The 13461-nt window shown below is 45.6% G+C and overlaps 1 protein-coding gene across 7 annotated transcripts in view; it reads right to left on the bottom strand.

Moving 5' to 3' along the window:
• The window catches only part of HAUS3 (HAUS augmin like complex subunit 3), a 17185-nt gene extending 8334 nt beyond the window's left edge, over positions 1–8851 (bottom strand). The window contains exons 1-5 of one of the 7 annotated variants that reach the window (XM_031031490.2): positions 8753–8837; positions 7750–7810; positions 6316–7361; positions 4889–5328; positions 2467–2695 (exon numbers count right to left, since the gene is read on the bottom strand). In XM_031031490.2, coding sequence (XP_030887350.1) covers positions 2467–2695; positions 4889–5328; positions 6316–7224 — 1578 coding nt within the window. In that variant the 5' untranslated portion in view covers positions 7225–7361; positions 7750–7810; positions 8753–8837. Of the gene's footprint in view, positions 1–2466; positions 2696–4888; positions 5329–6315; positions 8232–8752 lie in introns of those variants that run through there. The other 6 variants (XM_081812772.1, XM_081812770.1, XM_031031487.2 and 3 more) reach the window with 6 other exon arrangements.
• Positions 8852–13461: the final 4610 nt, after the last annotated feature.

The following is a 13461-nucleotide window of genomic DNA, read 5'->3' as shown; positions in this document are numbered from 1 at the left end:
CAAAAACTCCTGGTAGACTAAAGAAAGTGAACAGCATAACTTTAAGGTAAAATAAAAAGGACTATCATTATGATGTTAAGGGCAAACCTTAACAAGGTATGAAAAACAAAATATAAAAAGATGGCAAACCATATACAGAGTAATAAACTACATAAAGGGCGCCTGGGTGGCTCAGTTGGTTAAGTGACTGCCTTCGGCTCAGGTCATGATCCTGGAGTCCCGGGATCGAGTCCCACATCAGGCTTCCTGCTCAGCAGGGAGTCTGCTTCTCCCTCTGACCCTCCTCCCTCTCATGCTCTCTGTCTCTCATTCTCTCTCTCGCAAATAAAATCTTTAAAAAAAAATAATAATAATAATAAACTACATAAAAATTATAATGCTAAAAAAAATCTGAAAACAAAGAAAGTAAAAAAGACAAGCTACAAATAGAGAGTGAATATATATAACACACAAAACCGAGGGGCGCCTGGGTGGCTCAGTCGTTAAGCGTCTGCCTTCAGCTCAGGTCATGATCCCGGGGTCCTGGGATCGAGCCCCACATCGGGCTCCCTGCTCAGCGGGAAGCCTGCTTCTCCCTCTCCCACTCCCCCTGCTTGTGTTCCCTCTCTCGCTGTGTCTCTGTCAATAAAATCTTTAAAAAAAAAAAAACAACTGACAAAGGATTGCCACTTGAAATATATAAACTCCTACAAATGAATTTTTTAAAGATTTTAGGTATTTATTTTAGAGAGAGAGCATGCATTCATGAGTGGGGGGAGGGGCAGAGGGAAAGGGAGAGAGACTCTCAAGCAGACCCTACAGTGAGCACAGAGCCCAACCTGGGCCTCAATCTCACGACCCTGAGATCAGGCCGCTGATTCTTGGGTTTGGCTCAGGTCGTGATCTCAGGGCTGTGAGGGCTCTGTGCCCAGCACAGGTTCTACTTAAGACTCCTCTGTCCCTACCCACACCCCCAGCCTAAACCATGCCAGCAAGCACTCCCTCTCTCTCTCAAATAAATGTACCTTTAAAAAAACAAAAAAACAGGCACAGGAGATGAACAAGGAATTCTCAGAAAAAGATGAATGCCCAGTAAACAAATCAGGGAAATGGAAATTACAAACTGTATCAGATGCTATTTTATATCCCCAGATTGAGAAAAATTTATAAATGAGAGAACGTTATATGATGAAATGGATATGGATAAACAGGATCTCTTTGACACTGCTGATGTAATATGGTACAACCACTTTGGAAAACAATTTGATGTACCCTGAAAACTGAACCTGTGATACAGCAATTCTACTCCTGAGAGTGAGTGTGCATATGCACACACATGTGCAGCTGTGAGACATACAGCAAGACCATCCGCAGCAAGATAATCCACAAGAGCAAAAACTGAAAGTAACTTAGATGTCTGTCAACATAACAGATAATTAAACCGTGGGATTTCATAAAATGGAATACTAATGATATAAAAGAGAAAACCATAGGGGTGCCTGGGTGGCTCAGTTGGTTAAGCGTTGGACTCATGATTTCGGCTCAAGCCATGATCTCATGGGTTGTGAGATCGAGCCCCAAGCTGGGCTCCGAGCTCAGCCGGAGTCTGCTTGAGATTCTCTCCCTCTCCCCGCTGTGTGCGCGTGCTCTCACTCTCTCAAATAAATAAGTAAAAAAAAGAACCGAAAACAGAAAGAAAACTATAAATGAACTAGAGCTTTACATATGGCAACATGGATGAATCTCAGTATCTTAATATTAACAAGCAAGTTAGTAAAAAATATATATAAGAAACCACATACATAAACTTCAAAAACATATAAACTGGACAATATACAGTCTAGCGGGGCCTCTGGTGGCTCAATCAGTTAAGTGTCTGACTTTGGCTCGGGTCGTGATCCCAGGGTCCTGGGATCAAGCCCCATGCCCAGGCTCCCTGTTCAGCAGGGTGTCTGCTTGTCCCTCTGCCCCTACCCCCACTAGTGCCCGTGCTCACTCTCTCTCTCTCTCAAATAAATAAAATTAAAAATATATATATACAATCTAAGAATATATATGTGTAATAAAAATATAAATAAAGGCAAGCAAACAATAAAATTAAGTGTAGTTCTCCTTGATGAAGGAAGGGAAATGCTGTTAGTAGAAGCAAGCTGTCACAGAACACTTTAAAGATAATAGCCCTCTATTTGCTGAGACAGGTAAAATACAGGGGTGGTTTGATTTTTTTCTTTAAATTCTTAGTGTAAACATTACATATCCTTTTTTGTCTGAAATATTTTGTAAGTTCTTAAAATTCTGTTGACATTGATCAAAACCATCTGAAAAATATATTTATATGTGAACGAAAACTAAGATATAAAAAAAATAAATTTTATAGTAGGGCAATAGGATTTGGAATAGTGTTTTCCTCGTGTTAACATTTTCTTTATTATCTTTTACAAAAAACATTTTTTTACAGCATTTTCAGTTACTGTGGCAAGCACTCACCTGATTACTAAGCAAAAGCTGATTTCCTCCTTGATACAAAGTATCACAAAGCATGTCCACATCATTATTCAGTTTCGACAGAAAGAAAGAATGTTCTTGAGTAGATACTGCCAACTGATCTTGTACTAAAGAAACATCCTTTTTTAATTTCTCAGCCACTTCCTCCAGGTTTCCATGGGTTATAAATAATTCTTTTTTCTTATTCTCTCCTTCTAAAAGTTGATAAAGCCTAAAATGTGAAAATAAAAATTACAGGAGAAAATTCTCAAATCAGTACAATTTTCAGAATTATAATTCACTTTATTGGGCATCTCTGGGGATATATAACAGATTAAAAATATTAACCTGGAAAAAAATTAATCTGCTGCTAAATCAAGCAACCAAAAACATTCCAGCTAAAATACTTTCTCATTACAGGGCACATGGGTGGCTCAGTTGGTTAAGCATCTGCCTTCAGTTCAGGTCATGATCCCAAGGTCCTGGGATCCAGTTCCACATCAGGCTCCTTGCTCAGCGGGGAGTCTGCTTCTCCTTCTACCCCCACCCCCTGCTCATGCTCTCTCTCTCTCTCTCTCTCACGCTCTCTCTCTCAAATAAATAAAATCTTTAAAATATATATGTAAGAAAAATAAAATAAAATACTATCTCATTATAGAAATACATATTGTAATTACTGTATCTGCTTCTACTTTCTCATCCCCCAAGTTTTAAATATATTTTTTGACTTTTAACTGCCATTATCCTACTTCAAACAAAGTATGTTTCAGAGATACTGCCCAAGAAAACATTTCTTTCACAGAATACAAGTATGCTATAGTAGAAATAGCAACGAGCTTGAAACAGAAGACCCAGGTCTGAGTTCTGGCGGTCTTTTGATACCTGGGTCAAGTCAACCTCTGAGACTACATTTTTCATGTCACATACCTATCGTTACAGGATTGTAGAGAATTTAAAAGAGAAAAACTGAAAATAATGTAAAAAGAAATGTAAACAATAAAGAGCTACAGAAATAGTAAACTTGCTACTCCAGTCTTATCCATATTTGATCGTCAAATTAAATTCCTAATGAGCTATGAGGCCAATTTAACACTTCCAAATATTAATGGCAGAAAATCCTTTGGAACAAATGGAAAAATGTGAGGCAACATTTTCTACACATTTCTGACAAAAAGGATTTGTTCTTTTTCTTCTATTTCAAAAAAATACATATTTTTAAATATTTTAATTATTTTAACAATTTGCAACAGAGTTCATAAAACTGGTTCAAGTCCAAGGCTGCCAATTTTGTTCTTGTGGGACATGACTACACAATTTCAGGGGGGAACCATTCTTAGCTCATGATGTCAGTGTCACCCTTTCCATGCCCCTCACCTCATTAATAAGACAAAAAAAAGGAGGGTCGCTTGCATGGCTCAGTTGGTTAAGTGTCTGCCTTTGGCTCAGGTCCTGATCCCAGGGTCCTGGGATACAGCCCCACAAAGGGCTCCACACTGGGCTCCCTGCTCAGCAGGGAGTCTGCTTCTCCCTCTGCCCCTCCCCCTGTTCGTGCTCACTCTCTCCCTCTCTCAAATAAATAAGTAAAACCTTAAATAACAAAACAAAACAAAAAGATTAGTGATTTTCCTCTAGCACTAGAGAAAAATCAGGAGCAGGATCCAGATTTTTGAGGCCTTTGACTACTTTAGTCCTCCAATTTTAGTATCCCTATACCATCAATTGCTTAGACATCCAGAAGAGGTTGGGAGCAAGCATTCATTCTCGCTGATTCACCTGACAAGAAACAAAGTCCGTTTTCCCCTCTCTCCGCCGACACCTTTTCTGAATGCAATCAGTTCTCTGCCTAGCAATACCAACTACACACCAAAATGTATTCAAACTCCCTGCAGTTAAAACTCCTGCCTCAATCTCAAAGTATCTAAATAATGGTGCCCAAAGGTGAATAAGACCTTGTATATATTCACTCCACCAACCCATCCACCTCAGCTCTAAAACAGCTACTTCCAGATTTAACATGAATGGAAAAGAGAGCAAGATATTCAAAAGGAAAGAGTCATATGCAAGAAAAGTGAAAGAAGAGAACAGAAGGCCAAAAATAGAGAGCAAAGAATGTTTTAAACTTCCACAATATTAGTTCAAACTCTCTACAGTATTTTACAAAAGCAAAAAAAAAAAAACAATTACTAAAGAAACAAAGATGCAGGGCGCCTGGGTGGCTCAGTTGGTTAAGCGACTGCCTTCGGCTCAGGTCATGATCCTGGAGTCCCTGGATCGGGTCCCGCATCGGGCTCCCTGCTTGGCAGGGAGCCTGCTTCTGCCTCTGACCCTCCCCCCTCTCATGTGCTGTCTCTCTCTCATTCTCTCTGTCTCAAATAAATAAATAAAATCTTTAAAAAAAAAAAAAAAAAGAAACAAAGATGCATACCTATGAGTAGAAAAGTCCTTGGTATCAATGGTATTCCTTGGATTTATCTGCTGAGATACTGATGGGTCTGTTAGCATTTCTAATCGCTGGTGGAGCATCCTATTACTTTGACTAAGCTCTTGAACCAAATTTTCAAGTTGACGATATATGTCCCAATGCTTTCTCAATTCAATTTCATATGATAATTGTAGAAGTTCAAAAGATGCCTTTTGCTTTATCAACTGATTTAAAACTAACTCTTGTCTTGCTGTATAATAGTCTTGTTTAGCAATCTGTAGATCAAAATCTCCCTTTACAACTGGCATATTCAATAACTGGGCATTCTCTTTTACCACAGCAGGCAAACTTTTATCTTTCATATGAGAGATTTGTTCTTCAAGTTTCAGAATCTCACTATTCAAGTTAGAAATTTTAGCATCCAAATTATCTTTGCCAAGAGCCTACACAGAAAAAGCAATTACATTTAAAGCAGTAAATATAAAGTTGAAATAGTTTTAAACTTATTTTTACTTCCCATTTTAGTTTATCAGATAACATGCTAATAAAAACTAATTTCATGTTAACAAAAGCCAAAATCACAGTTTAAAAAAGGAAAAGCATGGGTAAATTGCTAAATTTTAACGCTATTACTACCACATATATACAATAATGGCTACCAAAACAGACACCTTGTCATGCTTGTCTTACTTAATAAAAATCATTAGCACACTACTAACTGAATGCAAATGTACACTATTCTAAGTTTTTCTTAAAACTAAAATAGTCCCAGTAGCTATGCTCCTAGTCTGTCAGCTGATTTTAGCACTTGCAAAGAGTGAGGAACCTCATATGTTATTCCCAAGTTTGTGTCAGTTATATGAACTCACTTGGTGCTGATACTCAGTTTCAGCTGTATTTTCACTCAATTACATAGTGGTTATATTACCAAGACTGCAAGCTTTCCAAGAGTGCAGATGGATATGGGCACTACATCTGTACATTCTCAACAAAAAAATCAGGGTTTCAGTCCACTGAACTGGGTCCCTGATTTCATTAGCACCAAACAAGGCAGGACACCCGTAACAAAGCAACAAAGCTCTTTACCCACACATCATAAAAGGGAATTTCAGTGTCTTCTGAGTCTGAACCAACACGAATTTCAATTTCAGAAAAAGTACTTTTGTTTAAAATTAGCTAATGTGATTGGGTTATAATTACTATTTTTGCCCTCTACTGATATGAAGATCTATTTGTATGAAACACTGAAATACATCAAAACTAAGCAATAAACAAACAGAAAATAAGAAAATGTAACTTATGTTACATTTGTTACATTATGTTACAAATGTACTTGTTTCATCCCCCTTTCTAAAGTATTTTAATATTAACATATCTTCCATTATGAACAACAATTACTGTACGAATCCAGTCTCATTTCTCATGTTTACCTTGCTAGTGAGGCTATGAAGATTCTCCTCTGCCCACTGTATACTCGACTTCATGCTCAAATTACTTGCTTTCAAGTGAATTAACTCATGTTGAGCACAAACGTAAGCTAGCTGCAGCCTAGCCATCTCTAGCCATCTCTCCTCGAGGACTTCCCGACTATCACAAATAGATGGTGCTTGTATATCTAAAAGTTGAAAATTTTCTTCATTTGAACTTTCAACTACTTCATGTATACCCGGAAAGAACTGTTTTTTGGTATATAAAGTTAATGCTGCTGTGCTCTGCTCTTCCTGGCTTAGATATTTTTCCAAGGAAAACTGAGATAAAAACACCAGTGGATTTGTCCCTTGATCCAAATTAGAATGTTTGAAAAACATCATCAATTTTGCAACTCCATCAGTAAGAGCCTGAAGTTCATTATTTATCTTAGTATTCACAGCATTTATAATTCCTTGACTCTGCTTCAGCCTTTTAGTGGCCGCTTCTTCTTTAGCATTTAACCTCAGAGATTTGTGGCTTGTTACTGAAGCCATCAACTGGCATTTATTACGTCGCTGAATTTTTAGGTTCTTTAACTTCTGCAGAGTTTGAACCTCAATCTCTAATTTCTCTAGCTCTTTGTCATCCAAGATACATGTCTTCAAATCAGAAGTTTTACAGGTTTTAAGAACTTCATCCAATGCTGCTCCTTCTAGGATAGGCTTGCCTGATGTTTGAAGAATGCTAAAAGCTTCCAATTCTTCTTCAGACAATACATTCTGTTCATTCACATTCCCACAAAACCACTTCAGAAATGATTCATCTTCAACAGTCTCAAACAACCAGTCAAAATCTTCCCCATTAAGAGTATCAGCTTTGGGATAATTGATTTTTTTTAATGTTTCCACAAACTCTTTTCCACAACTCATGGTTTAAGTACCCAATTTCTTTGTAACAGATATGGGTTTATGTTGCTATTTAGAAAATAAACCCAAAACACAAACAAAACTAATTTTATGTCAAGTCCATAGAGAAGGGAAAAAATATTTTTAGAATCTGACTTCTCCTGGGGGAGGAAAAACAGGTATTAGACCATAAATAAAGTAACCGTATTTGTAATAGAACGATACTGATAAATATCACAGAATATCTGGGAACCATCTAACCCAGAGGTAGTTATAGCTGAAATGTCTGATGAAGATAAACAAATTAGGGTATTACTGAGAACACTGCAAAAATAATGAAAACTAATTAGCAAGAAAATCTTTCCAAAGACAGTCATTAAAAATACACTGTCTCTTACAAAGCAGCTCAGTTCTTTCATTCAGTTTATCTAAACAAGTCCAAGCCAGCCTGCGGCTAAGCAGCCTCTTCCCCGCACCCAGCCGTTCCCAAGTAAGAAAAGAGAAATAAATACGGAAATGTTCTAGAGGAAGAGTCAACGAAATGTTTACCTCAGCGACTCAAATCAGCATCCGCCATTCACACAGGAATCAATGTCCAGAGACGGTCAACCTAGTGCAGGCAACATCAGGCTTCAGATTTAAGAACCGTTCTCAAACTGATCTTAAAACTCCTCAACAAAAGGGAAAAAAAAGTCACGATGTACGGTGATGGCGTTAAGACTGAATGCGGTATCATCTCGCAAGGTATACAGTGTCAGGTCCTTACGCCGTGCACCCAAAACTAATGCAACGGTGTACGTCAACCACACTTCAAAAGACTAAAGCAAAATAACCCCCGAAACCCAAAACCCAAGTACCCGCCACTTCCGAATTGCCAAAGAACTAAGCAAACAGTGGTAAAAACACGTGCGGCATTTGCCACTTTGCAACCAACGCACCGCCGAACCACCCCCGATGACCTCACCAAGGGAACTCCACGGACGGCGACCGGCCGCACAGACACACGTGCGACACGGACGCATGTTAGTAACACACACCCGCAAAAGCCGCCGAACTAGCGTTAAAGGCAAACTGCACAGACCCCAGGCCCGCGCGGTTCACTCCGTGGAGTTCTGGCACGACCGCCCGCGTAGCAGCGGCGCGACACCACGCGCCCCCCGCCCGCAGGACCAGCACCGGCCCCGCCCCCGCCGAAGCCACGCGAGACCACTCACCCGGGCCCCGCCCCCAGGACAGCACCGGCCCCGCCCCCGTCGAGGCCCCGCCCCTGCCCGCCGCCCTGCCCCGCTCCCCTCCCGGACTACCCGCATCAGCCCAGCTCCCGCCCCGCCCCCGACCGGACTGCGCCTCACTCACCCGCGCCGCGCTCCCCGCTGACGCCCACCTCCCGCTTGCCTTCGCACTCCCCGCCCTCGCCCTCGCCCGTGGCTCCAAGCCCTGCGGACCCCGACTCGCGCGCCTGGAAGGAGTCCCCAGGGGTGCCTGGTTATAAGAGGCAGCTGGGGGACCGGCGCCGCTCCCACAGCCCCACGGAGAGGCTGCCGCCATTCACCTCTGGAAGCTCCGTTCGCGCGCCTCAGAAACCCGCCGCCGCGCTCCACGCCTCGCACTGCCTCACGGGAGCGCTGCGCGCGCAGAGGGCAGAGACAGGGCGTGGCTTGGCCGCCTGCGCAGGCGTGGTGTCGGAAGAGGCGGGCGTGGCGAGGAGGAACTTTGGGGCGGAGCTGAGCAGGGTGCAGGTCCGCCCTCCGGCCAAACGTCAACCGGTGGGGGCGAGCTGTTGGCTCCCGCCGCGGGGCCGGGGCCGGGGTGCGCCAGGCCTGGTGGGGGCCTTGGGAGCGGGTCGAGTCTTAGAGCCCTATACCCTGCGGCGGTGCGCTGTGCCCGGACGGGCTCCTTGGCTCAGGTCGGCTCTCGGTCCTGCCCTCCGGTTCCCCAGGCCCCCATCCTCTAACGAGGCCGTTTTTAGGGAAAGCAGGGTGCGGTCAGGAGCACGCCGGAGCTCGCCTGGCCGCGGCCCGGGGCCGCCCCGGCCGGTGGGCTCTGCACCGCCAGGACCTGTTTAAGTGAGCGCGTCCCTTCGACAAGTCTTGGGAGCGGACGAACTACGGGACCCAAAACGAGCCGAGCAGCGTCTGGTGCGTCTTTAGGCTCAGCTGTCATTACTCGCTTTACAAGATTTTGCGCTGAACGTTGTTTTGCAAAGCACGCAATTCCCAAGCCCTCACCTGACCGCTAAGCAAAAGCCGACTTCCTCCACAATCCCATTTTCAAAATATAATTTAAAAAAAGATTTTATTCATTTATTTGAGAGAGAGAGAGAGAGCACGAGCGGGGGGGATGGGGAGAGGCAGAGAGAGAAGCAGACTCCTCGCTGAGCAGGGAGCCCGATGCGGGTTTCGTTCTGGGCACCCTGGGATCAGGACTGAGCAGAAGGCAGACCGTTAACCAACTGAGCCACCCAGGCGCCCCCCAAAATATAACTTGTAAAAAGTTAAAAATATGGGAACATACGTGGTATGTGTGGAAGAGGTATGTAAGTCAAGAGGGAACACCTTTCAAGGAGGGTGCCAGACCCCGCACATGGGTGGTCAGTCCGTGAGCGGGAGACAGCTGCACTAAGGCTGCGCAGCCCAGAGCAGCCACACCTGCGGGGCTGCCCTCGGTATCCCCACCGGACAGACTCATTTACCCCTCACCGGTCTTCTACAGACTCACGTCTACCCTTCCTTACTCCAAAGTCGGTTCTCCCTCCACCCCCAGCATCAAATGAGCCGAAGGTGGCTTGTCGGAGACGAACTAGTCTCATGGGACATTGGAAGGGCAGAAGTCTTTCTGGATAATTTTTAATATTTTTAGGGGCCAAAAAAAAAGAATGGTGTAAAGCAGAAATCATGGATTCATCTTGAGGGAAAGATACTTCTTATTAATCCTTCATTTGTTTTCCTTTTTTATTTTCCTCTTCTAAGTGACAATAAAGCCTAAAATGATCTGAAAAGCAAACATTACAGGGAAAAAAACTCACAGATTGGTACCCCGCTTGAAACAAGCTGGGACTGGACCAGGAAAGAGACTGGTGAGCGGGGAGGCAAGGTTGGAGCCCATGGACCAGGAGGACTCCTCTTGGCCACTGACCCTGGGGGTGGTAGAAGCTGTGCAGACAGCGCCTTCAGAATGTTTTGCTGAGGAGGCAAAGACTGAGGGAGAGAGAGGAGCAGGATGACACAAGATGAGGGGGTGGGAATGTGGGGTGGGGTGGGGTGGGGGGAGGGTTTGGGTTTGTTTTGTTTTCAGATGAGAGGAACTTGGGGATGTTTATAGACTGCGGAGAGGAACTTAGAAAAGAGGAGAAGAAAGAAAAGGGGCTGCTTTTTGGAAAGATCCCCGTGGGACAGGAGGGTGAGGGACAGGAGGATGAGGCATAGGGAGCTGTTCTGGAATCCCACATTTCCTCGAGACTCCTGGGTCATTTCCTGGGCCCACAAATTCTCCGTATGATTTTGAATTGCTGACTGTGGTTATTTGTTTGAAAGATGTTTGTGGGACCAAAAAAGCCATAAAAACATGAAGTAGAAATCACAATGTTCTTAGCTCCCAGAGTACAAACAACACACGACAGGTTTAATCATGCAGCCCCCAGAAGCTTTCTTTGAAAACTCGATTTATTAGGGTCAGGTTGCATTTGGGATTTAAGAAGCAAATAGGTTACACTTACTTCCAAGACAAGGTTTCTTTCCTCCAGTCAAAATCGTTCGGGGTCTTAGTGGGGTCCTTACAGAGTCAAAAGATGAAGGGAACCCACAGATGAGCCTTCCGCGAGGAAGCCCATGAGGAGGCAGGCCTCCTCGCACAGCTGTGAGCCGCAAGTGGGCTCGCTGATTGCTTTTTCTCTTCTTCCTATAGGAATCTTTTTTCTCCTGCTGATACTAAAAAGTATTTTAGGTTCTGGACAATATGTTTTTAGATATGTCTAACCGGAAGTCTGATGTTAAGGATCATTTGTTCTTCAACGCTGTTTTTGGTACTGGCAGGACTCCATTCTTCAAGCAATAAGAGGAGTGGGGGGCTTTTCTAGGCAGAGGAGTGACATTCTCAGTGACAAAAGTGACAAAAAGTGGTCAGAGACAGATGCAGGGAGAATCCCATGATGGAGGGAAGCAAGGGTGGGAGAGGGAAGCGAGCCGCGAAGGTGCAGGAGCAGATGGGGAGAAAGCAGGCACCTGGGATTTGTTCTGGAGGCTGTGTGTGGGGGAGGGCAGACAACAAGACCCCCTGAGGCCCTTCTGCCTACCAAGGGGGAGAGGAAGCGCAAGCTGGCTCCTGGAGGGGCAGAGAGCGGCCTTGAGGGCAGAACCCCGGAGCCAGGAGGGCCAGAGACAGGATGACTCTCAGCTTCCAGCAGAGCAAGAAAGTGGCACTTCTTTCTATTCTTCCTATAAATCCTGCCTAGTCAGAAGAAAGCATTAGGGTATCAAGGAAGAGGGTGGGAAGAAAGTGATTTTTGTCTTCCATCACATTGATATTCATGCAACAAAAGTAAAAACTCAGAGCAGGTTGGGGTCAGGAGCTCACCAAGATAGTTCAACTGGGGATGGGGAGAGTTTGGGGGTAAAAGGGCTCAGAGGAAGGAGGAAGTGAAGGGCCTGGTAGGGGGGCTCGGGGTCTCATGAAGGCCCTCAAGACAGGCTGAGGAGGCAGAAAGCAATGAGGAGGCAGTTGAGAGCCCCTGCGAGCTAAACGGGCAAGTGGCATAATCCCATTTACATTCTGGAAAGATCCTCATGTGGGCTTAGCATGCACTGGGGGCCTGGCCCAGCTAGGAACTGGGAACTGGGAACTGAGGAAAGGAAACAGCATGGAAAGGGCCTTGCCACCCAATTTTGGGGGCCTGATCCTGGCAGAAGTGTGATAGGAGGGGGCATAGGAGGAGGTCAGAGCTGAGCTGGGAGCTGGGGGGCTGGTGAGTGCGTAGGGACAGAGGGAAGCAAGGGTGGGAGAGGGAAGCGAGCTGCGAAGGTGCAGGAGCAGATGGGGAGAAAGCAGGCACCTGGGATTCGTTCTAGGGCAGACAACAAGACCCCCTGAGGCCCTTCTGCCTACCAAGAAGAGCGTGGGCAGAAGGGTGGACATGGAGGCAGGTGTCCCCCTTGAGGGACACTGCCTGTAATCCAGGCTGAATATGGAGATGGACTCTGGTGGCAGGAGGGATTTCCCTGAGGACCAGGGTCCCATCCCAGGCCCCCCTGGCTCAGTGGGTGACTCGGGGAAGGTGGGTACCCTCTCTGAGCCTCAGTTTTCTGTCTTTGAGATGGGCCCAGCGTGAGGACAGCAGGCTCTGACTTCACAAAGTGCTTAGCCCAGCTGCTGGAGCCCTTATGACGTCCGTAAAAGGTGGTGGTGATTTGAAGTCCTAGCAATATTTGGAATTCAAAAGCTGCTCATTTACATTCACACCCCAAGCCCCAGCTGCATTCCCAGTAGGAATTCCCTTGTTTTCCAGAGGTGCCCCTGGAGGACTCACCCAGGTTCAAGAGGTGAGTGCTGCAGCCTGCTGGGGGAGGGAAGAGGTCCCTGCAGGTCCTCTCCCAGACACCCCAGAACCTGCTAGAGCGAATCACTGAGCCATCTCCAGTGTGCCGTGGCGCCCCGGGGGGCCCCAGGAAAGTCCTGTTCTGGCTACCCAACTCCCTACTACCTGAGCATTTTGTCCCCTAGTTGCCTTGTGCTGGGGCCACACCATTTCACACCCTCACCCTGCACAGCAGCAGGCAAAGGCCATGCCTGGGACATTCTGGGGATGCTGAGGACAGGTCCAAGGAAGGTTTCTCAAGGTGCATCCTGACAGCCAACTACAGCTGTGTGGAAAGGGCACCTGCCTGAGAACACCTGCTATCCACCCTAAGACCGACCACCCAAGGGCCAACCTGCCCTCCTGAGACAGTGCCCCAGCCGCAGGGCCAGGAGCAAAGTAGGAATGCTGGCAGCAAGAGCATCTCGTTGGCAGTTGGCAGGGGTGGGGTGGGGTTCCACTTTCATTCAACTCCAGGTGTGACCATCCAGGGAGGCAGCCGCGATGGTGGCGTCTCTGTGGTAGCCAGTTGGCAGTGGGGAAGGACCATGGTATGTTGGGCCTCCCTGAAAGCAGAAGCTGTGGGCAGGGTGGTGAAGGCTGCCAAGGTCACTGGTGGGCTCAGGCTCGCTATGGAGGCCGAGGAGAGGGGAGCCAGATATGGTGACGGAAAGAACTGGAAGCCAGAGGGG

This window comes from Leptonychotes weddellii, chromosome 2 (assembly GCF_054177405.1).
Source record: "Leptonychotes weddellii isolate Sample4059 chromosome 2, ASM5417740v2, whole genome shotgun sequence".
Taxonomy (NCBI): domain Eukaryota; kingdom Metazoa; phylum Chordata; class Mammalia; order Carnivora; family Phocidae; genus Leptonychotes; species Leptonychotes weddellii.
This window is presented reverse-complemented; position numbering and strand designations above follow the sequence as displayed.